General features: G+C 53.6%; 3 protein-coding genes across 3 annotated transcripts in view; 1 reads left to right on the forward strand and 2 right to left on the reverse strand.

Moving 5' to 3' along the window:
• The window catches only part of MED12L (mediator complex subunit 12L), a gene marked incomplete at its 5' end in the record, with an annotated part of 118,333 nt that overhangs the window by 74,483 nt on the left and 21,246 nt on the right, over positions 1 to 22,604 (forward strand). The window contains 9 exons of the mRNA XM_084267609.1: positions 11,732 to 11,879; positions 12,443 to 12,561; positions 13,621 to 13,764; positions 14,309 to 14,472; positions 14,941 to 15,072; positions 17,718 to 17,945; positions 19,631 to 19,772; positions 20,585 to 20,705; positions 21,385 to 21,486. Coding sequence (XP_084123735.1) covers positions 11,732 to 11,879; positions 12,443 to 12,561; positions 13,621 to 13,764; positions 14,309 to 14,472; positions 14,941 to 15,072; positions 17,718 to 17,945; positions 19,631 to 19,772; positions 20,585 to 20,705; positions 21,385 to 21,486 — 1,300 coding nt within the window. The remainder of the gene's footprint in view (positions 1 to 11,731; positions 11,880 to 12,442; positions 12,562 to 13,620; positions 13,765 to 14,308; positions 14,473 to 14,940; positions 15,073 to 17,717; positions 17,946 to 19,630; positions 19,773 to 20,584; positions 20,706 to 21,384; positions 21,487 to 22,604) is intronic.
• Positions 3,564 to 4,595, reverse strand: P2RY13 (purinergic receptor P2Y13; the record flags this gene model as incomplete). Its single annotated transcript, XM_084267611.1, has 1 exon — positions 3,564 to 4,595. One exon carries the CDS (start codon positions 4,593 to 4,595, stop codon positions 3,564 to 3,566), a length of 1,032 nt encoding a protein of 343 aa, XP_084123737.1.
• Positions 7,961 to 9,049, reverse strand: P2RY12 (purinergic receptor P2Y12). Its single transcript, XM_084267613.1, has one exon. It carries the CDS (start codon positions 9,044 to 9,046, stop codon positions 8,027 to 8,029), a length of 1,020 nt encoding a protein of 339 aa, XP_084123739.1. The 5' UTR covers positions 9,047 to 9,049; the 3' UTR covers positions 7,961 to 8,026.

Genomic DNA, 22,604 nt, shown 5'->3' on the forward strand with positions numbered 1-22,604 from the left:
CGGGATGCTGTGTGGTGTGGAACTGGTCTTCAGGTGCTCAGGAATTAGCTTGCTGTGCCCCTGAGGGCTGGTGGGCCAGGTGACAGCGTGGAAGGCTGGATGGTGTGTGCAGCAGGCAGGGGCACGTTGTGTTTCCTTTTTCTGAAACACAAGTGAAATAAATGCAGAGATACACATAAGGCTCTGCATACCCAGAGAGGATTGATTTCCTCGGGAACTGGAGTGCCAGTGCCCAGTAGCTCCCCTTTGGGGAACGCAGTCCCTCTAAAACGTGTAGCAGGAGAGTCGTCAGGTTTTGTGTGGCTGCTGGGCCCTGGAGCCTGGGTCAAGGCTCATGGTCTGAACAGGTTTAAGGCCCGGTACCAGCTTCCCTGTTTCTGGGTAGTTTGGAGCATGGACATGCCAAGCAGATGGCTGCTACCTCGCTGGGGTGAGGGGCTGGAGCATGTGCACAGGAGGCAGGAATACTGGCTGCGTTCACTCTGAGCTGGGAGAGCTGGGGAAGGAAGAGTGTCTCCGGACCTCCGAGTGTCCGTGCCAGCCTTCCCAAGGGACGGTGGGAGGAACATCAGGATGGGGAACACGGTGACTCTGGCATCGTGTGTGTGGGGCCGCTTTGCGAAATTGCCCCGATTCCTTGACTGCAGCAAGGAGGAAGAGCAGCTTTCTGTGCGTGCTGCGGGTACTCTGCCTGTTCTCCAAACTGGGATCCGCTTTGGTTGAGTGTGAAATAGAAAATACCACTTTGGTTGGGGGCTTTTTGAGCCTTAAAAAGCAGAGACCTAAACTCAGAGGCAGTTCCAGTGCTGTGATTCTCCTGTCCAGAGGCAGGGATCTGAAAGCCTGCAGAGAGAAATGCAGATCCCAGACGTTAGGGTTCAGGGGGCTTTCCTCCTGTAAGGGGATCGAGTGGGTGTGCTGTCCTTGCAGTCACCTCGAGCGGCGGTTGGTGACTCGGGCTCCCTTTTACCCACCAGAGAAGCAGCAGCAGAAAAACAGATGAGTAAGACTCCTCCAACACCTGGGCACACCCCATATTTAAGGAGCACCTCAGCTGCTTCGTGTTCACCCCTGCTGCCACGGGCAGGCCCTTGGTACGTACCCGTGGGTGGTGCCAGGATGTGTTTGTGCACGGCCTTAAAGGAGCCTGGTGTTACAAGCCCTAGAAATGGGATAATTAAAAGAACTTCTCTGGTGGAGTAAGTGTTCCTCAGCATCGTCATGGTTGGTTGCTGTTGTGTTGCTCACTGGATGGTACCGTCTGTCTCTAATAACCACAGAAAGGGGTCAGAATCCCATCCCTGGGTGTAAGCCTGTGCTGAGGGATGGGAATCTCTGTGTGGGCTATGCTGGGCTGCTTTGTTCAGGCGAGGGAGTCGAGCTGCACAGCCCTGAGCCGAGTGCTGCCTGGGCATCCCACAGGTCAGGGTCAGGGATTTCCATGGGCAGGCTCACAGCCCATGATGAAGCACCATCTCCTGTTGTTTCACTCTGGTCAGGATGTTTGTTGCTGCTGGCCACAGCTCAGGGGGACATCCCCACACTCCACGTGCGTCTCTTGGAGCCGTCGCTGAAGTGGTGGCTGGTTTAGCAGCTGAGAATTCCATATATCCACTGTTACTGAAGCCCCTTGGTGAATCCTGTCAAATGCTGCCTGAGTGTGGGGAGAGAGGAGTGAACTCCTGAGCAGCACAGGGTCTGTTTGAGCGGGGAGGAGGGCACCCTTCGAGGCAGCACTGCTCTGTGGAGGGGTTCGGAGGTGGCTGGATGCTGGTGGGGCCTGAGGTCTGGTGCAGGTTGGGGGGTAAGGCTGTTACAGGGAGAGGTGCCTGGTGAAGCTGAGCCAAGGGGAGGTTGTTCGTGAAGCCACACGTCTGTCTACCTGTGTGGCAGAGGCTGGGGAATCCCAACCACAGCTGTAATTACTGCACAGTAACCTCGAAGGAGCTCTGAGACAATCAGGCTGTGTGCAGCGCCCGGCGTGACTCTGCAGGGCTGCTGCCCATACGTAATGCCTATAAATAGCAGCTGAGCGGTGATCGAAGCGCTTTGGCACCTGTGGGAAGGGAACAGGGAGAGCTTGAGGAGGGAGAAGTTTAGCAGGGCTGGGTGCTGAGGACCCTCGGGCTGCAGCATCGCAGAGTGGCTGGAGAGGAGCTCCAGCCTGTCCGAGCACGGGGCAGGTGGCTGTGGCTGAGCAAGCTGGGGTGCTTTCCCCACAGAGTGTCTGTGACAGCTCATCACTGGAGGCAGGGCAGTCCTGGGGCTGGGGACATGTCGGGGGGGCAGGCGGTAGGAGCAGGTGGTTTGAGACGCGAGGGAGCCCTGCTGAGGGCCTGGGTAATGCTAAACAGGGTTTCTAAGGGACCTGGCAGAGTGTGAGTCAGTAAATGGTTGGTGTCTCTTTCACGTTGTAAGCCAGTGAAATAAGTGCTGGGATTTGGGGCTGGGAAGTGGTTCCTCCATGGGCACAGCTCACCAGGTGGGATAGCTGGAGGAGAGCTCTGCCCGCGGGCTGGCTGGATGGGGAGTCTCTGGATGCCGAGCCTCAGGCAGCATCGCTTGCTGGGGGGACAGGGGAAGGTGCCACCCACTGGGATATCCCTTGGTGCTGCCCTGGGGTGAGCGGCAGGCATGGGGTGACCGCTGTGCAGCTCTGGGGTGCCCTGTGCAGGTCCTGGGTTTCCTGCCAGCCCAGAGACAGCTGTGCTCGTGGGGCACGGCATGTTGCTGACCCCACCTACATCCCTGCCGGGAACAGAGAGGAAGGATGGTGAAACCGTGTAGGCAGCAGGAAGGTCCTTTGTGTGTGCTGGAGGGGGCAGGGGGGCCCTGCTCTCCTTCCCTCTGCCACACACCGTGCCTCTGTTCCCTGCCTTGGATGTGCCGGCCAAGCTGACACCACTGATGCCCAGAGGCAGCGGCTCTGAGTTCTCATCCCCAGTAAAGCTAAACCGCCCTTAGAAGCAGCCACTGTCAGTAAGCTGCCAGGGCATCACCAAGCACATTATTTTTGTTGAAAGCAGAATTATTCTGCAGATTAAGTGACATGGGGGCATTTTAATTAATCAGCCATGGTTTGTGTGTATGCTGTGAGGTGGGTGTGAAACGCTCCCCTGCTCTGCTCCCCTTGGCTCTGCAGAGCCAGCACAGCAGAGGGGGCTCTGGCTGGTCCTTGCTGGGTTCGTGTCACCGCTGGCACCTTCTGTTGGGAGCTGGGGGGGCCGTGGCTGTGCGAGTGACTCCGGGGCGGCACAGGCTCCCGTGTGAGCGCAGCAGCTCTGCGGCCAGGCAGGCACAGCCAGGGCACGGCTGGGCTGCCACAGCCTCCGGTAGCACCGGCCGTGCCGGTGAGAGAGCGCGGCTTGGGGGGAAGAGCCGTGGCAGACGGGGCTGGCACGCTGAGCAGCAGCTCTCTCCCTGGCAAGGCCAGTGAGCTAAACAGGGCGATCTGCTTTGCTGGTTTTATTAAGTATTAATGCTGCAGTACAGACACCCTCTTGCTCCCTACAGCAGAAGTAAAACAAACACTCCCTGAACTTCCCCATTCAGAGGCTGCAGAGTCAGGAGTCGGTCGCAGACACCCGCGTGTCTAGTTCGGTTCTGGGGCTGGTGTGAACCGTTTGCCGGAACGACTTCACTCTCCGGCACAGCACCTTCTCCACAAAGGGCTTGCAGAGGAACAGGTATATCAGGGGGTCCATGCAGACGTTGGTGGCAGCCAGCCACAGCGTGCTTTCTTTGGCCACGAAGAGCTGGTTCTGCAGCCGGCAGTCCATTCGGGAGGTGGTTTGGCTCAGAGTGTAGGGCACCCTGCTGAAATGAAAGGGGGCAAAGCATAAGAAAAACACGGTGAAGATGATGAACACTTTCCCCTTGATCCTCCGTTCGCTTCTGTTGTCTTTCTTCTGTGTTTTCATGTAAGACTCGTATACCTTTCTGGCAATAATTATGTAAAACAGAAACATGAGGATGAGGACAGTCCAGAAGATGAACTGACAGATATAATTGACAGCTTCGTGCCACTTGAGCCCAAAGCGGCTCTTCAGCGAGGCACACTTCTTCACAGACTGGGGCGTTGCTTGCTTGTTCGATAAGATCACGTTGGGCAGCGAGAGGGTGAAGAAGAAGAGCCAGAGCAGAGCCGCCAGGATCTTTGCTGAGGTCGGTTTTTGCACCCAGAACTTCCCAAAAGGTCTGACAATCTTCAGAAATCTGTCAAAAGCAATGAGTCCCAGCAGCACGATGCTGATATACATGGTGTCGTAGAACACCACGGCCGAGAAGCGACAGACAAAGGCTTTGAGTTGCCACGGTCCCAGCCCAGAGTCCGTCAGGATTTTCAGGGGGAGCATCAAGGTCATTATAAAATCCGAAACTAGGATATTTTTCAGGTAGACAATGAAAGTCGATGTGCTTGGGATGTGGAAGAACGCCCAGCAAGCCAGGCTGTTCAGTACAAGGCCCAGCAGGAAGATGAGTGTATACAGCACCGGGAAGACCAGGTGGGTGACCGTGGTGTCTCGGTGGCACGGTGCGGAGGAGGACGCTCCGCTGGAGTTACTGACAGTGCTCTCGTTCGTGAAGTCTCCCATCGTGTGAAACAGCCTTGGGTGAAAAGGAGAGAGAAAACATAAACCACCACATCCTGCATGTCCCACGACTCACAGTGACTCGGGGTTTGTGCCAATAAGCTCAAAACCTGAACCTGTAGAAGGGACCAACCAATTTCTCTCCTGGTTCACAGAACAATGTTATTCTCTGCCTAAGATTGAGTTGTTTACAGGAAAATGTCTAATGAAAAGTTAAGATGGGAAATGTTGGTAAGGGCTGCCCAAGGTAAACAGCACATTGCTTAGAGCACTCTGTGTCTCCCCATGGAAACGCCCCAGAGCAAGGTGCTCCCGCGAAGCCACTCGTGCGGTTTCCTACCGCGCATGCACCCTCTGTCCTGCTCAGCGCAGACCTGACTCACGTTTTCAAGGTAAGGAGCACGCTGCTGGTTATCAGCCTCTTGCATCTGAGAGCCAGATGGAGTCCCCGTCGCACCACGTGAGTGCCCTGATCATGCAGGTACCTGAGCAAAGTGGGCAGCAGGAGTCTCCGAGAGGGTCTCTGGCCGTCTCCAGTTCATCCGCTGCTCCGCTGCTGGCAGAAGCCTTGAGCAAAGTATTGAGAATGGGGAAATGTGTGGGAAGATGAGAGTTTTGCTGTTGGTGTGTTGTTTGCTTCCTCATTTTCGGGAGTCGCCTGAGTTTTAGATAATCGTGCTGGCTGTTGCTTTTCTCTCTTCCTGCTCTCTGTCAGCAAGCACACAGAAACCCTTCTCCTGCACTAATAAAGACAGGAAAGTGACTGTATCCATCAAGACAGGCACGGGTTTTGTTTGCCTGGGGCAGATCCGATGGCACCAACACCGTGCCATTATGACTTGGCTCCTTTAGGGATGTGGGATGTGGAAATGCAGAATGTTTCCCGACGGTTTTCCAGGATAATCCTCAGCTGTCACTCCGAGTTCTGGTCTGTGTGTGAATTGCCCAGTTCTGGCAGCACTGGTCACCATCGGACGCAGGACCAGAAAGCCTGCTCAGAGCCAGCCTCCCCAGGCTTACTCAGCTAGGGAATTACCTGCACCGACACATTCAGGAGCTTCATGCTCCCTCTGTAGCCAGATCGTGGTGATACGTGAGCCTGAGCTTGATTCTCAGTCTCCAGGCTGCCATTTCTGACTTGTTTTGATGGGAGTGCAGCGGTGGTACAGCAGTTACAGCCCCTTTTGGTTCTGGCAGCAGCTGCCACATGCTGTGCTTGGTGTTAATTACGTGCTCATCATGTGTAACATTGGCATCTAGTTCCCTGTAACCAGAACTCTGTGTGTAAGTTTAACTGAGGGGTGGTTTTGCCGTGTCTCCTGTAGGCGGGTGGGACCTGGGACTCCAGCCCCCCCACTGCAACTGGTGGGAAGGCCCCTGAGGGGTGATGTGGGTTGCTTGCCAGGTTCTGGGCCTGCAGCTGTATTGACAGGAAGGTTGTGCACAGCCATCTATGTGTTGGTTAATGTAGGTGTGTGTGCTGATGGGGGTGTTAAGAGGCCGGCAGAGCGCCTTGAGGGTGACTGGTATGAAGGTCACCCTCACCATCGTCAGCAGTGTGCCTCGCTGCCTGACCTGATCAGTGTGTGTGTTCATCAAGGACTGTGTGAAGCTGAGGTGATCTGTTACCATACCCCAGGACTGATGTCCAAGGCAGCGTCTTCCACATGTTCTTCTGAACTGGCCCCTTGACGCCCCTTCCTGCTGTAGGAGGGGGCAGGTACTCCATGGACCCTCCCCGTGGGAGCCCTGTGGGACACAGAGCTGTAGTGTCTTGTCTGAACAGCTTGTCTGGTCACACACACCCCTACTGTGTGTGGGTGTGGAAAATGTGGGGAAGGAGCGTCTAGGCAATGGTCTCTTCAGCCAGGGGACAGGAGATGGGACAAGGGGCAATGGGCTCAAGCTGCCCCAGGGCAGGGTCAGCTCAGCTGGGAGGGCAAAGTTCTTCCCTGGCAGAGTTGTGGGGCTGTGGCACAGGCTGCCCAGGGAGGGGCTGAGTCACCCCCTGGGGGTGTTTAACAGAGGGGAGATGAGGTGCTCAGGGAGCTGGACAGGGGTGGTTGGACTCGATGAGCTTAAAGGGCTTTTCCAACCTGGTGATTCTGTGGAAGTGGGGCCCCTCACGTGTCCCTTCCAGGCACCAGCTCTAGTGGGCCCCAGGGCTGGTTGTGGAGCTGCTCCGCAGTGCCCGGCTGGCTCCGGGAAATAACGGCCCCGGTTCCTGTGGTGTCACCACTTACCGATTGCAGTCGGTGTGTGTGCCAGCAGAAGCAGCACATGCAACCCTTTGTAAAATACTTACTTCATGCAGAGGATGTGGGGACTCCGGGCTGGGTGCTAAAGGGAGTGAACTGCCCTTTTGGGAAGCTGTCTGTGGGTGGGATGAGCGCCGGCTGCCCTGGCAGGCCCAGATAAGAGGAGCAGCCCCGCCATGGCTGCGGGTAGCACTCAGCTCCTGCACCGTGTTCCTGGCCTGCAGCTGTTCTGCAGTGAGGATAAATGCACCATCATTTGTTATCACAGCCCAGGACCGATTGTGTGTCTGGTTGTCACGGTACCTGAAAGCGTTGTGTCCCTGAGAGCGCTTCTTCCCTCCCCCTTTCTTTTTTCTTTTCATTTTTCAGCTTTTCCAGATGAAAAAGGGAAGTGGTTAGTGTTTGGTGTAGTGCAAAGGAGCTGCTCTAAATCGTTTTACCAGGAGCCTCTCTCTCCCTGGGATGGAAGCATTCTGTAAATGAAATACACTGGTCCATGGCAGTGTCCATTTCTGTTTATTCATACAGCAAGTGAAGTGTTTGAAGATTTAACTCACATCAAAATAAGCCTGAGTATGAAATAATCTTGGACATGAGCTATTGATTATTAGTCACTGGATTAAGAATTGCAGGCAGATAATGAGATAAGCAAAATGTTACGCTGTTACCAAAAACATACCCAGGTAAGTAGCTTATCCATGTGTGTCCTGTATTTCTGTCTGTCTGCCAGTTACGTACAGGGTGACAACTCCTGGTATTTAACAGTCCTGTTTACTGTGGATGCTGTTTGCATCTTCCAGACCTTGGGTTGTTGTGGACTTTATCTGACCCCAGTTACACTGTTTCTGTAAGATCTTTGCACTTCACAGTCACATCTGTGGCATTTCATGGCTGTGTTTTAACCCCTTCCTCACAGCTCCTGCTGTAAGTTCAGGCTTCTTCCCAGCCTGGCAGTTCTGACAAGTGTGGAGGTCGTGATGGGGTGGTGTTCTTGTGTTAGTCAAGCTTTGCTGTTTGTGCAGCTGGTGATGTTGGCTCCAGGGTGCTCGTGCTTCATCTGTAGGACAGTTTCCACTGAAGACAGTGAAATTCTAGATACTTTCCCACAGGATTTGTGCTGCTTCCACCTGCTGATAACCGTCCGTGGCCAGGGAGGGTTGTGGGCAGGTCTTGGCTCTAGAGTGGTGTCTCGTCTGTGTCGTCTCTTTCATTCTGCTCCTTTACTGGTGCTCTGAGGTCCAGTGATCCTCTGTGCTTGCACAGCATGTCTAGCAAGGACTTCCGAAAGGATTTGCAGAGGAAGAAGTATATGAATGGATCCAGGCAAGCGTTCAGCGACGTCAGCCACAGCGTGCTCTCTTTCAGGTAGAACAGGGTGGCCTTGGCAGAGCATTCGAACACGTCCCTGGTCTGGCTCAGCGTGTAGGGGATTCTGGTGAAGTGGAAGGGCACAAAACAGATGAAGAACACTGCGATAATGATGAAAACCTTCAGGTTTACAGTCTTTTTGGATGCCTTTCCTGTCCCTCTTGTCCTTTTGTAAGATTTGTACAGCTCTTTGCTTATCAGCATGTAGCATACCACTATGATGGCTAAATTAACCCAGAAGATAAGTTGACAAATGTAGTTTACGATTTCATGCCAGACCAGGCCGAACTCGGACTTCAGGAGAGCACACTTCTGTACGTTCTTGGGCGTCTTCTTCCTGCTCGTTAGGATCATGTTTGGTAATGAAAGAGCAAACATTGATAACCAGATAGCTGTGGACAGGATCTTGGCACCTAAGAGGCTCCTGGGTGTTGATGTTCTGAACGGCGAAGCGGCTTTCTGGTAGCGATCGATGGTTATCAGACCAAGAAACAAAATGCTGATGTACATGGTGAAGTAAAACACAACCTGGGTGACCTGGCACACGAATCCTCTCAGCACCCATGAGACCAGCTTTGCATCGCTAAAGATTTTGAAGGGGAAAGTCAAGATCATGAAGAAGTCAGAAATGACAGTGTTCTTGAGGAAGATGATGAAGTTGGATTTGCTGGGTACTTTGAAAAAGACCCACATTGCCAGGCTGTTCATGGTGATACCCACCAGGAACAGGATGGTGTAAAGCAAAGGAAAAATGACTTGACTGATTTTGGTATCGTTGGTGCAGGTGCTGTTGCTTCTGGAGTAGCTGAAGTTGGCTGTGGCTTTCATTGGCACTTCCTCTTCCCCCCTCCCTGTAAGGACAAAAAAGGAAAGGAAAAGAAATTGAGAGTGACACCTGCCATCAGACATCAGCCTTTTTATTCTTCCTTTAACTTCTGCATTGGGAGCATTTATCTGGGGATGTTGTTGCACGCTGCTTTACCCAGGGTGTCTGGTTCCTGTGGGAGAGCACCAGGGGTAGCTGTGTTTGTAAGGGGCCTGTTCGGGCCTCCCTGATGGAAGAGCCGAGGTGACTTTCCATCCTGGGTTTCCTGCACGGCTTCCCTGAGACCCTGTGGGGCTGGGCAAGGGGCTGCCATGGTGGTGGGCAAGGGGGCAGCATGGGCAGCGAGGGGCTGCCTGTTCCTGGCGTGGGTGCATTGGTGATGGTGTGGCTATAGCCGGGGCTGGTGCAGGGCTGGGGCCTGGCGTGGGTCTCCCAGCCTGCGGCCTTGTCACTGGCGGTGCAGCCGGTGAGGCCCAAGCTGTGCCGTGCCACGCCGGCCTGGTGGCAGAGAGGAGCTGGTGAGGGCCACAGCACATGGGTCTGTGTGGGCATGGTGACTCGCTGTGCCAGCAGCATGTGCCCACAGCTGCACGTGGGACAGCCGTGCTGTCATCTCCTCTGCTGTGCCAGCCCAACCCTGTCCTGGGGAAGGGGGTGGCATCTGTCGGTCTGTCTGCAGGCCTAGCGGTGCCGGGCTGAAGGAAGCGGAGTGGAGAGCTGCTTTTTGTTGCACTTCTGCTTGGCAGTCTGTCTGTCTCGCCGTTATTTCAGCCTTGCTCTGGCTGTCCCTGACGCTGGTCCCTGCCCTCCCTCCCTGCCCCAGCTCAGGCGCTGGCAATGGCCACTCCCCGGCTGCCGCCTTCCCACGCCGGTGGCACCCCACAAGCCGCTGCTGTTCAGAGCCCCCACACAGTGAGCAGGGCTGGCACCGCAGCGGTCAGGCATTTCCCAGCCAGTCCCAACTACTTGTAACTTGCTCTGTGTAGGTATTTGTTTGTGTGTACTCTTACCTCTAGTTTGACAGCTTACTCTCTAGTTTTCCTAAGTGGATTGCTTTACTCAGTGCTGTACTAAACCTAACCTAAACCTAACCTAAACCTCCCTGACCCAAGCCAACACTCAGGAGCTATGTGAAGCCGCTGCTGAGAGCTCTGTGCTGTGCTGTGCCACAGAGCCCAGAGTGCATCGGCCAGCCAGGCAACCTCGGACACTGAGGGCTGATGCTGGCCTCGCAGGTAGCAGCGCCGGCCTGCAAGCTGTGGCTCTGAGCCTGAGCACCTCGATCAGAGCAGGTCTGATCTGAACTGGCTGCCTGGGAAGGCCATGCAGGGATGTTGGGTCAGTCGGTGTTGCCCTTCAGAGGGAGCAGCTCTCAGGTGTAAGGTGTGGCTGTAAGAATGTCTGTCTGTGTGTCCGTGTGGTCTCTGCACTGTCACACAAGGCACTCACGGTGCCGGGGTTTGTCCGCCAGTGCCCACACATCCCTGGCAGAGGTGCTAAGCTCTGTTCCTGCCTGTACGATGAGTTAGCTCAGGCTTTGAAGCACAGAACAGGTTTAGGTGCCGAGTCTAATCCCGATGGACTAAGCCTGCCCTGAGCATGCCCCCCAGCCCCCTCTCCCCCCGAAACTGGAGAGCGGATTACCGTGGCGCAGGGCTGGGAGCGCGGAGCAGCCCGGTGTTTGCTGTGCTGGGAAGCTGGCCTTGCTGCGGCGGCACGGCGCTGCTCCTCTAGCCGCTCAGTGTGCGGGCGGGCAGGAGCGCTGGGGTGAGCATCCCAGGGGCGAGGAGAGGCCGGAGGGGCAGCTCTGCATCCCGCCTGCGGATGGATGCCTTCCTCGAGCGTTGGGCTGGCGTCTCAGCCAGAGCTGCTGCAGATTCCAGGTGACAGCTCGGTGCTTCTGCTTTTCTTTCCTCTAGACGAGGGAGAGAAACAGAATGTTTTAAAATAATGAGACATTTACTTCCTGCTTTTGCCCTCCTCGCAGTCACTGCTCTGGACAGGGACCGAGAGTTTTGCAAGCGCAGCTCCGCTGAGCTCAGAGTCACGCTCCCATCTGCTGCCTTGGGACTCTTTAGTGTTACTTGGTACCCAGCCTCCTTTCTTAGAGACTTGTAAAGTAGTCTTATGTTGGGAGAAGTAGTGATGGGTCAGTCTGGGGAAGGTAAGTGTATTCCTGAGCAGGGTACTGACTTGCAGAGCAGTCCTGCAAGGTTTTAAGCTATATTCAGTGCATCAGTGTGACCCAATACTTTTATAACTAAATATAACCAGTTACAATATACATAGCTGTACATATTTCAGATCCTTTTGGATGTGCAGACTAGAATTTTAGGAGCTGGGCTGCATCTTCTTTCAATGAACTTTCACATAGTGAGAGAAATGGCACGTGGTTTTCAGACATCAGTCTTCTCTCTACTGGTCTGCTGCTGAGTGTCAGTCCTGGGGACGGTTAGAGGGGTCATCCATATGCATCCTCGGGCTCTCTATGTAGATACCTACAGAATTCATAACTGGCCCTGTCATGATTTCCTTGGCACTGTTTCCTCCACACTGGTAGCTGCAGGAGAGGCTTTTCATGCCAAAGAGTTACTGACTCTTCGTTGCAGTCTGGCTGCTCAGGTTGGGTGTCTGCACGTGAGGACAGACAGAAGGAAAGGGGCTTCACTCCTCTCTGATCTTTTCAGGATGAATCATCGAGTCATGAGTGTAACCAGCGCATGATCCTCCTCTATGGGGTTGGCAAGGAGCGAGATGAAGCCAGGCATCAGCTGAAGAAGATAACCAAAGACATCCTAAAGATCCTGAATAAGAAGAGCACTACGGAGATGGGCGGTAAATGCTTTACTGTGCTGTAACCTGTAGTGAGGATCACGGAGCTGTGAGGGGCTCAGCTAATTGTCTGCAGCCCTGTGTGGTACCACATAAGGTGGCTGCCATCCCCTTCAGTCACTGGGTGAAATATGGACTGGAGCCCTGGCACACAAAGCACGATCTGCTGGCCTGCCTGACAGCTGCCCAAGGGCCCTGGGGTTAGGAACCCCCCTTCCCATCACACCACCTTGGCTGTGATACTTGTGTGAGGCTAAAGCCTGGAACAGGAGGTACTGGCTGGTGAGGGCTGCGTGTCCCTTACCTTCCTGGGGATGTGCCACTGCTTTTCAGCTCTTCTTGGGGCCACCCTTTGTGTTGGGATAGCCTTAAAGTCACTTTGATGTCGCTACGTGCCATGGTGTGTGCTTGCCCCAAGTATCCTGGAAAGCTGAGGCAAGTAGGGGTTTGTGTAGCCATGAGGAAAGCTTATTCAGGGTTCTACTGTCTTTTAAATCAGTAATAATGCAAAACTGCTATGGCTCTGTTAAACATGCAATGACCAAAGTAACTTCCTGTTTGTTCAGTTGGGGATGAAGGGCAGAAGGCCAGGAAGACCAAGCAAGAAGCATTTCCAACCCTAGAGACCGTGTTCACAAAACTGCAGCAACTCTCCTACTTTGATCAGCATCAGGTGACATCCCAGGTACTGCCCTTGTGTAACATCCCAGCTCTCACCTTCTGCTGCAGAGGCAGCAAAAGGGAAGGCAGTGTGGGCTTTTCAGAGTCCTCTGTGTGTGCCAGGAACTGTTAGTGCTGCTGGAAAGGCAAGAGAAGACCCTGGAGTCCCTGCTCCCTGGATCCCGGGGCGCCGGGTGGTCCATGGGCTCTCCTCTGCTTGTCTTGCACGAACCTCTCAGGATTATTACTGATGGATGCAAAAACTGGAGTAGATGTTGCAGAAATCCCCACTGCCAGCATAGTTCAGGGCCCGTTGGTGAACCCAGTAACTGGGCTCTTGGCATGGCCTGGGTGTGTTACCCTGTGGTGGTGAACACTCCTGTGCAGCCCCAGCAGGGGTCTCTGAGAAGCTGGTGGCTGAAACAGTTTGTTCTTTGAATTAGAACCGTAGCAGCCTTTACCCATAAAAAGCTGGGCCAGTGACTGGCTGGAGAACAGGAATAACTTACCTGCAGTGACAAACCTGGTTTCCCTGGTTGTTATTAGGACTTGCCAGTGTGTAAATGTATCGGCGTAGGATTTCATCGCTGTGTCTGGTGTTGGTTTTAACAGTTGTCAATACTGTTTTTAAAGTATATTTTAATAACCAGAGGCTAACACAAGCAAAAGAGGTACTCACTGACCTGGGCCATCTTTGGATCTGGCCCAGGATAACGTGTTACTGAATATCTGAAACCAATTGTTACAAAAAGCACAATGCAGTAAGGTGAAAAGAGATATTATTTTGTCTCTTCTTTAAGGCAAAACACCCCCAGAGTAACAGCCACTGTTGTAGGCACTAGGAGCAGCTTGACCCTCAGCTGCAAAGCGGCAGCAGAGCATTTTCTGTGCGGTGGGTTTTGGAAGGAAAGTGGTGTTAGACCGACTGGCAGCAGGAGGAAGAGACAGATTAATGTGGGGTGGATTCCTTAGGGCTTTTATCTGCAGAATCCTGCTGCTTGCTGCTAGCACTGGCAAAGCAGGGTCTGTGGAGCACCGGTGTGTCTGCAAAGCCCTCAGTCACTATAAGCCTTTCTTCCTGCAGATCTCCAGTAATGTTCTGGAACAGATAACCAGCTTTGCCTCAGGAACATCCTATCACCTTCCCCTGGCTCACCACATACAGCTCATCTTTGACCTCATGGAGCCAGCGCTGAATATCAATGGACTGATAGACTTTGCAATACAGGTGAACAGGGATCAGTTTTGGGGGTGATGTCAGGATAAAGCTGTGACATGTTTTCTGTGAAACCAGAGAAGCCCCAAGGGCTGGCCTCAGATTCCCCTGATTTGCTGCCATGAGCTTTTATCTGGCTGGGTTTCCTGGCCTCTGAGACACTGCCACACACTTCCCCTTCTCTCTCACATGGGCGGTTAGGGAGAATCAGAGATGTATAATAATATTTAATCTTTCAAAATGAATAGAAGTCCCAATTGTCCTAGCACAGAGTATTCCAGGTTGGACTCTTTCAGACTGAGCCATCAGAAGGCCCAGTACAGCATCTGGGTGCCAGGAGTGCCATGTGTTTCTGATGAGCTGTCTGGAGGGACAGGGGTTTTCCTACTCCAGCAGTTTATTCTGCTCCCTCTTCCCCTTGCTCTCTAGGGAGTGAGGGATTTCATTTTTGTTTCCCAGCTAGTTTATACTTTTCCTTTTTAAATTTTAAACCTATTTCACATGTTCAATTTGGAAGTTGCTTTAAGTTTGTTGTTTTTTGGGCACGTGTTTTCAGCTGCTGAATGAGCTGAGCGTTGTGGAGGCCGAGCTGCTGCTGAAGTCGTCCAGCCTGGCAGGGAGCTACACGACGGGGCTGTGTGTGTGCATCGTGGCCGTGCTGCGGCGCTACCACGCCTGCCTCATCCTCAACTCGGAGCAAACTGCACAAGTCTTCGAAGGGTTTGTGGCACCTACAACTCTCCAAAAAGGGTTTTGGGTGTTCTCTCTGAAGCAAAACGTGTGTTGGGGTGAGGCAGTGAGACAGCATCACCCTGCTGTGGGAGGGCTGCGGGAGGAGAGCTCAGGTGAGCAGAGCAGATGCTCGCCTTGCCCGCTGCTGGGGCTGGGGGCACCCGCACGCTTGGTAAGCGAGGGGAGGGGGGGAGCTGTGTATCTGCACTCCCTACCCCTTTGCCCAGTGCTGCCTGGGCTCCCTGAGTGCCTCCATGTCCTGTCCTGCCCTCCCTGGGACCAGGCAAGCGTGTGGGTGACCCCAGGCTTCCCGTGAGCCCTGTCAGCACGTGGACACAAGGTCTGTCGTTAGGTTGCTGAGCTCAGGGTGGGGTTCACGCGACACGTAACACGATGAGATGTGTTCCTAGGGCACGCTGGGACTAGCTCAGAGTGGGTTTGTGTTTGTTTTTGCAGGCTGTGTGGGGTGGTGAAGCACGTTGTCAACCCCTCGGAGTGCTCCTCCCCAGAGCGCTGCATTTTAGCATACCTCTACGATCTGTACGTGTCCTGCAGTCACCTGAGAAGCAAGTTTGGAGACCTCTTCAGGTGGGTGGCAGGGTGTATCTCACCGCTGCCCAGCCCTAGACTGCTGCAGGCTGTGGTGGTTTCAGCTCAGGTCGCTTCCCATGGAAAATACCCCGCTGCCTTTCCTGCTTTTCCTGCAGTAGTGTGGGCCTCCAGCCCCTGCCCTGTGTGGAGCCTCAGAGCTGAGCCCCCCATGCAGCACTGAGCCCCCCATGCAGCACTGAGCCCCCCATGCAGCACTGAGCCCCCCATGCAGCACTGAGCCCCCCATGCAGCACTGTGCTCCCAGCGTGGGGCTGTGCATCAGCATGATCCTCCCAGGCGTGGAGCGAGTGACACGGGGGCCGCGGGTGTCAGGTCAGCCACACAGCCGGCCCCCTCCCGCACACCTCTGCGGCACAGGGGTGAGGGGACCGCTGGGTCCCGTGGGCAGCCTGGCTCTCAGGCACAGGGGGGAGGGACCGCAGCGAGCCCTGAGCTGGTGCAGTGGTAACACTGTGTTAAGTGTTTCCTCTGATGTGGGAAGAGATGCACGCACGTTGGGGTTGGTGAAGCTTCCTGCTCAAATGTTCAGTTCCTTGAGTTTCAAATTCAAAAAACCAAAAGACAAAGGCACCCCTCCGCTGTGTTTCTGGCTGTTACTTCCTAAAGGGGGAGTGGAGCCCCTTTGTGTGCAAATACACCTCTGGTGAGGCTTCCAACCCACTCCAGCGGCTGCTTCCCCCCTAGTTCATACACCTGGGTTTGGTTTGTGCCTGTCAGATTTGTGGTTTCCATCTCATGGGCTGAAGGAAAAGCGTTCACATGATAGCCTGAACCTCTGGAGAGGTTTATACAAACACATGGGAGCTGCAGCACGTGATATGGCAAGCACTGGGAAAAAGGACTGCACAATCTAAAGAAGCATTTCCTGCCTAAAACCTAAAGTTCAGTGACACAGCAGAAATAACATTTCTAATAACAATAGCCTGTCAAAACATCACCAAGTAATGCAGCAACACTTAAGATGTTAAAGCACATATTAACTATGTGATGTACAGCACTTGATTTGAAGCCCCTTCCCCAGACAAGTTAGAAGCTCTAGAGCTTCTAACACGGTTTTTGAAGAGCTGAAATAGTCCCACACTCGGTTTCTTCTTGGCTTCCGTGCTACGGCTGACACAACCCCCAAAGCTGGGTGTCTGTGCAACTCCCTACGCTCCCCTGTGGTGCTGCTGGCCCAGCTGCTCCCTGAGTCAGCCCCAAGGCACAGTGCAGTACAGCTGTAAATGCCCAAACGCAGAGACTCACCTTCAGAAAGGGCCTGTGGTGCTTCTGCAGCGTCTCCCGTGGCCAGCCTTCACCAAGTGAGCTGCATGCTGGGGCTCGGTGTGCTTGGTGTGTTTACTTGCAGTGCCCAGCTTCCTTTTTTAAATCATTCCTTCACTTTTTTTTTTACTCTTATCTTGTGACCCCTCCCCCAGCGTTACTTCCTGCGCGAGGACGGCTTTGGAGGCGGCTTGGAGCTGTCTGTCTGTCTGTCTGACCCGCGGGGTGAGCGCAGGGAGATGCTGGGACAGATGTGTGTCTGGGATGCCGTTCAAGCAGTGCCTGATGTGTGAGGTGTGGGGCATTTGTTTTCCCTGGTTGGTTTTCTTTCCTTGCTGGCACACTGGCTGTTAGAGCCAACGTCAGGCACTGCCCTTCTAGTAGATTAATTATCCTGCAAGTGACCTCTCCCCCTGCCCAGGGCATCCAGGAGAAGCAGCAGCCCTGTGCAGGGCTGGCAGTGACAGGGTGTCCCCAGGGTGTCCCAGGACTGCCCTCCAAGCCCCATGTCCATGTGCTGCTGCCCAGACCCTTCCTCAGGTCACAGATGCCTCCCAGGTGGCCCAGTGCTCCTGTGTCTCTTCATCCTGGGGCCACTGGAGTTCTTAAACATTCCACAGGTTTCATGTCTTTTAAGGTAATGTCAGTTAACAGGTTGGTCGCTCAGTAATGGGGAAGTCTGGCTGTGAAGGGCAGTTTGTCTGTGGGGATGTTGTTTCCAGCTGTGGTGTGAACCCACCGCTTGAGAGGAGGGCTCCTTAGAGCAGTGTGTGTGGAACGTGCAGTGTCCTGCCCCAGGAAAGGCAGTTAGTGTACTGGTGTTCCCAGCCTGGGACAGTTTTGGGCATTTTTGTTAATGACCAAATATGACCTTTAAGTATTTTTTCTCTGTTTCCTGCTTCCATCTTTCACAAAGTTGCCTGTGGTGTCACACTATTACCCAATTTAGAGAGTTTTAATTTAGACCAGTCTTGTCATTTTCCCATAATTAGTTCTTCTTACAGCTGCCTGTGCTGCAGCACCTGGACAAGGGGAGCAGGGCAGAGAGGCACGTGGTGCTCCCGGGGTGGCTGGCAGTGAGGGATGGAGCTGTGCTCCTGAGCCAGCAGCTCACAGCTCTGCTTGTAGAAGTGTCACAGGAGCAGTTTGAAAACTGGAGACTTTACTTGCAGGGAAACCTGAATGACAGTGATGTATCAGCTGTATTTTCTGGTGGGTGCTCCAAACCGATGGGTTTGAGGATGTGTACGGGGTGGTAACCACAGGAGGGTTATCTCATCCCGTGCGGTGCCTTCGGCAGCCCTGCTGCTGCTGCAATCGTCCGTGTTTTGGCAGCTCTCTCTTTTTCTGGTCCTCAGTAGTGCCTGTTCTAAGGTGAAGCAGACGATATACAGCAACGTTCAGCCTTCCAATTCCAACTTGCTGTGGGACCCGGAGTTCATGCTAGATTTTATCGAGAATCCTTCTGCTCACAGCATCAATTACTCGATGCTGGGCAAGATCCTGAGCGACAACGCAGCCAACCGCTACAGCTTTGTCTGCAACGCGCTGATGAACGTGTGCATGGGGCACCAGGACGCAGGGAGGTGAGGCAAAGCGTGCTGGAGTCGGGGTGGGGTGCTTTTCACATGGGGGAGGAGGTTTCCTTTCACCTCTTTGTGGTGTGTCATCTTTGCAATTGCTTTCGGTCACTTTCTGGTTGCTGAAAGGTATCGAGTAAGGTTCCTCTGAGTTCTTTCATTAAATCAGGCTGCAGAATTTCAAGTGGGAAGTCCTCACTGTGAGACATTCAGCTGCTGGGCCCTTCCAGCCAGAGCAGCTCCACACAAGCCTGGCTCCTGAGAAACCTGTACATGAGAGAAGGTTCTGCATTAGGTCATTTCCTTCTTCTGATGCAATCGGGGGTTAATTTATTAAATGTGTAATTCATTCATGATGAAATTCATCCTCGTAGGTGCTGTGTAGGGGTTCACAAAGTAGTTTTTTAAAGAGTTTTATCAGGTGGAAGCTTCTGGAGCTGTAAGAGCTGTCAGCTGTTTCAAGAGTAGCTCGAACCCCAAGCTGATGTCGCGTGATCAGAGTGTAGGATGAGGTCTGCACCTCAGCAGGTTGTCCAGCACAGTGTCACCCAGGTTGTCCCCTGGCCCCCTACCACAACCAGGTGGAGCCAGGCTGGCAGAGCTGGGCTGACTCAGCCTGGAGAAGTGAAGGCTGCTGCTGGGTGTAGCTCTGATCCCCTTCCCTTCCCTTGAGGGGCTCCAGGAGAGCTGGAGAGGGGCTGGTGCCCAGGGCAGGGAGGGCCAGGCCCAGGGGAACGGCCTCCAGCTGCAGGAGGGGGATGGAGAGGGGCTGGGAGGCAGAAATTCTTCCCAGGGAGGGGGGAGACCCTGGCACAGGGTTCCCAGAGAAGCTGGGGCTGCCCTGGGATCTCTGGCAGGGTTCAAGGCCGGGTTGGATGGGGCTGGGGGCACCCTGGGCTGGGGGGCTCTGGGGAAGCTGGGGGCCCTTCCACACACCAGCCCGTGGCTCCAAGCAGTGTGGGCACCCTCGCAGAGCCGCGCGGCTGAGAGGAAGCAGTTTTGTAAGAGCCACAAAGAGGAAGAGCTAAATGTGGCCAAACGAGTTTCACTGTGGAACAGAGAAAAAATAACTTGCACTGGGATGAGTCACTGGGGCTGCTTTTCACGAGTGTTACATAACCTGCATCACCCCCGAGTCACGCGTGGCGCGGCCTGCGCAGCGAAGGAACGCTCATTAATGCCTCTTGGTTATGTGCCCAGCAGTGCTGGCAGGCACAGGGAGGGCTCCTAGCGTGGGGTGTCATGGGGACACCTGTGCCACCTTCCCCTGCCTTGTGTGGGAGAGAGGAGGGAGCCCTCAGCCAGCCCTGAGGGGAGGCCGGAGCGCAGTCCCGGGAGAGGCTGGGCCGGAGGCCGCAGGGGTTTGGGGCTCCATCCCTCTCCTGGGCACCTCCACACGGCTTGGGAAGCTGGTGGGGACACAGGGTGTGCAGAGGAGGGATTGCACACCATAAGGGCCTGCTGCTGCCCTGGGTTGGATGGGTGTGAGTTGCAGGGTACAGGTCACACTCTGGTTTTATCTGAGGTGTCCACGACTGAGTAGCACTGGGGTACACGTACAGTAATGGTGCGGTACGCCGCCCACAGCGAGGAAGCACTGTTCCTCTGCAGAGCCCTGGCTTGCTTTGGCCTAAACATTTCTCATTTACAAATTGTCTTGCCTCTGTGTTAGTTCTTCTCTTCTTCCCTAGGATTAATGACATCGCCAACCTCTGCGCCGAGCTGACGGCGTGCTGCACGGTGCTCAGCTCAGAGTGGCTGGGGGTGGTGAAAGCTCTTTGCTGCTCTTCAAATCACGTCTGGGGTTTCAATGATCTGCTCTGTAGTGTGGATGTAAGTTCCCTCTCTGCTCAAGTACCTGTTAAACCTCTTTACCCGGGGTTTGCTTAAAGGTGTAGTGAGGTTTCCATTCAATATTAATTCAGTCCTGTATCCATTTGAGTTTTCAAGGCTTTTAATGAGATTCCTGAATGATTTTTGTTCTTTCCTACATCTTCTGGGCTAATGTAGAATTTAGGCAGTGCTTAGAGATTTCCTTTATAATTTCTTTTCTGTATTCCAGAATGATACAGACATCAGAGACGTTCCTTGAAAGGAGCAGCCGTGTCTGTATGCTTTTTCTAACATGCTGATGGGTGTGCAAATATCCCTCTCTATTTTAAAGACCCTGTTTTGGCACTGCCTCTCAGATGGTAGAAGGGGTGGTAACGCTTTCCCGTTCCTTACTCACCTGGTGTCGGTTACGTAGCCCTGTTGAAGTCAGAGGGGTTATGGTGACTGATGTTACCCATAACCAATTCAATCCATTTATCTCTAGCTTTTACATATGCCTTTAGGAAGAGATTGAAGCTTTGGGGCCATCTGCTTGTCCTGGAGCTGAGCAATTGCTGTTCCTGGGTTTATAGAATGACAACATTTCTGTGAGGTTTTATAAGACTAATGGTTTTTATTTCAGCATTTGTGGTATTAGCAATAGGTGTGTGTTAAAGCGAGGGGCTGTGAGCATTTGCCACGCAGTGTTTGGGAAATGCATTAAAGTGCAGAGAGAAAGGCTTAAGAACGAAGTGTGACGTGTTGACACACACTGCACACCCGTGGCCTGGTGTGCGCAGCCTGTGTGAAGCCCTGTGGTGTTTCCCCTCCAGGTGAGCGACCTGTCGTTCCACGATTCCCTGGCCACCTTCATCGCCGTGCTCATCGCCCGGCAGTGCTTTTCTCTGGAAGATGTGGTCCAGCATGTTGCTCTGCCTTCCCTTCTTGCAGCTGGTGAGAAAAAACCAGGAGAAAATCTTTACAGCTTAGGACTGCTGGGGTGGGGGTGGGCTCTGAAGTGCCTTCTGGCACGGGGTGCCAGCTGCTGCGCTGCACCCCGAGTCCCTGCAGCTCCCAAAGGAGTGATGCACCTTAGATCAGGGAACCCACAGAGACAGGCAGTAGCAGCGGTGCTGGCAGCATGCTGTCCCCTCCTGTTACCCAACCTGACCCCCTGCTCACAGCTCCTTTCTGCCCTGTGCTGTACACTCAGTGCCTGCCAGGTCGCTGCCGGTTGTGTGTTCCCTCTGGCATTGGTCTGCCAGATGCTGGCAGTTTCTTTCTGAGCTCGCTGGCTTTGCCCCCAGCCCTGGAGCTCTGGTCCCCTTTGTTGGCCACTTCACACATCTCTTTTCACTTCCTGCTTGGATTTGTGTTGCTTATTTCTGCTTTGCCTGTCAGAAGCCATTTTAGCCATGTGTTCTTTTCTCATTGATTCTGTCACTTGCTTACTGAAAACCACACTCTCCTTCCCTGTTCTCAGTGACTTAATGCCATTAATGCTGACTCCTGTGGATGAAATCATTGTATTCCCATTTGAAACAGGGCTGTGAGGTAGAACATCTCCAGGCCTGCCTTTGAGACTTGTGAGGTCCTGGGCAGATGCTTTATGTCTATTTCCCACCTTCCGTAGCCTGTGGAGATCCGGATGCTGAGCCTGGGGCGAGGATGACGTGTCGGCTACTCCTGCACCTCTTCAGGACGCCCCAGGTCTGCCTCTTTCCCCAGGGAGCAGGTAAGCTGCCTGCTGTGTGTTCCTTTCATGTCAGGAAGTGAAGCCAGGTGGGTTCATGGCCTCACGCTTCATGGGGGGGGAATACCCATATGCAGGTAGAAAGGAGAGCCTGTTTTAAACTACAGATGTTTCGCTCCTGAGGGGTTGATACATACTGTCCTTACCTGTGTAGGAACTGCTGTATATGCACATAAAGCTGCAGAGGTTTGCCAACATGTGTTCCCTCTCAGTGCTTGCCCACCCAGCTGGGGCATCGTGTTGCCGTAGGACTCAGCCATGTCGATATTACATCTTGAAAAAGAGAAGCTGTCTCTTAGCAGAGCATCTGTGTGCAGTGCAGCGAGGAGGAATACCTGTAGAAGAGCTGTTCTGCCCATAGTTCTCCTTTTGGTTTTGAATTTTGTTGAAACAGTCGTGTGAGCCTGGGACTGACTAACTTGGGTCTGTGCCGGTGCTGCTGGCAGGGGAGGCACGTGCCAGAGCCCCCTCCTTCCCACCAAGGTCTGTTGGGGCAGCGGCAGCTCCGGTAGTGCCCTTGGCAGCGATGGGTTTAAGACCTGATGATCTTAAAGGCCTTTTCCAACTGAATCAATTCTGTGGTTCACTGGCATGGATGCACATCCTGCAGTTTGCTAGCCCTGTTTGTAAATTGGTTTGAAATAGGTTCTAGTAAAGCATCTAATCCAACAGGAGGAACGCAGGGAAACACTTCTCAGGCCGTGTTAGAGGAGCTCTCCTCCTTTCGGTGTGAATGCTCTGTGGTCAGACCTGTGTGTTTGCCACAGACCCGAAGAGGAAGGAAAAGGGCACAGAACAAGCACCTAATGAGCAAAAGGAAACAAGCCTGGAAACAACCTGAGTTTTCACTTCGTATTTCAGCAGATTTGATGATGAATCTTCCTGTGGGAAAATGAAAGTGAAAGGAAAATCCTGGCTCTAAGTGGTGTCAGATTCTTCCATCTAAAAGTACTAGTCATTTCCTTTTGACCAGAAATGGATCAACTTTTATTGTGTGTCTGAGCAAAACAAGTAAGAGAGCCCTGAAGAAACCAAAATATGTCACAGAAATATGTTACATGGCCCCAGGCTTCCCTAGAAATAGAAGTGGATTTGGATGG

The sequence above is a fragment of the Gallinula chloropus genome, assembly GCF_964237585.1.
Source record: "Gallinula chloropus genome assembly, chromosome: 8".
NCBI lineage: Eukaryota > Metazoa > Chordata > Aves > Gruiformes > Rallidae > Gallinula > Gallinula chloropus.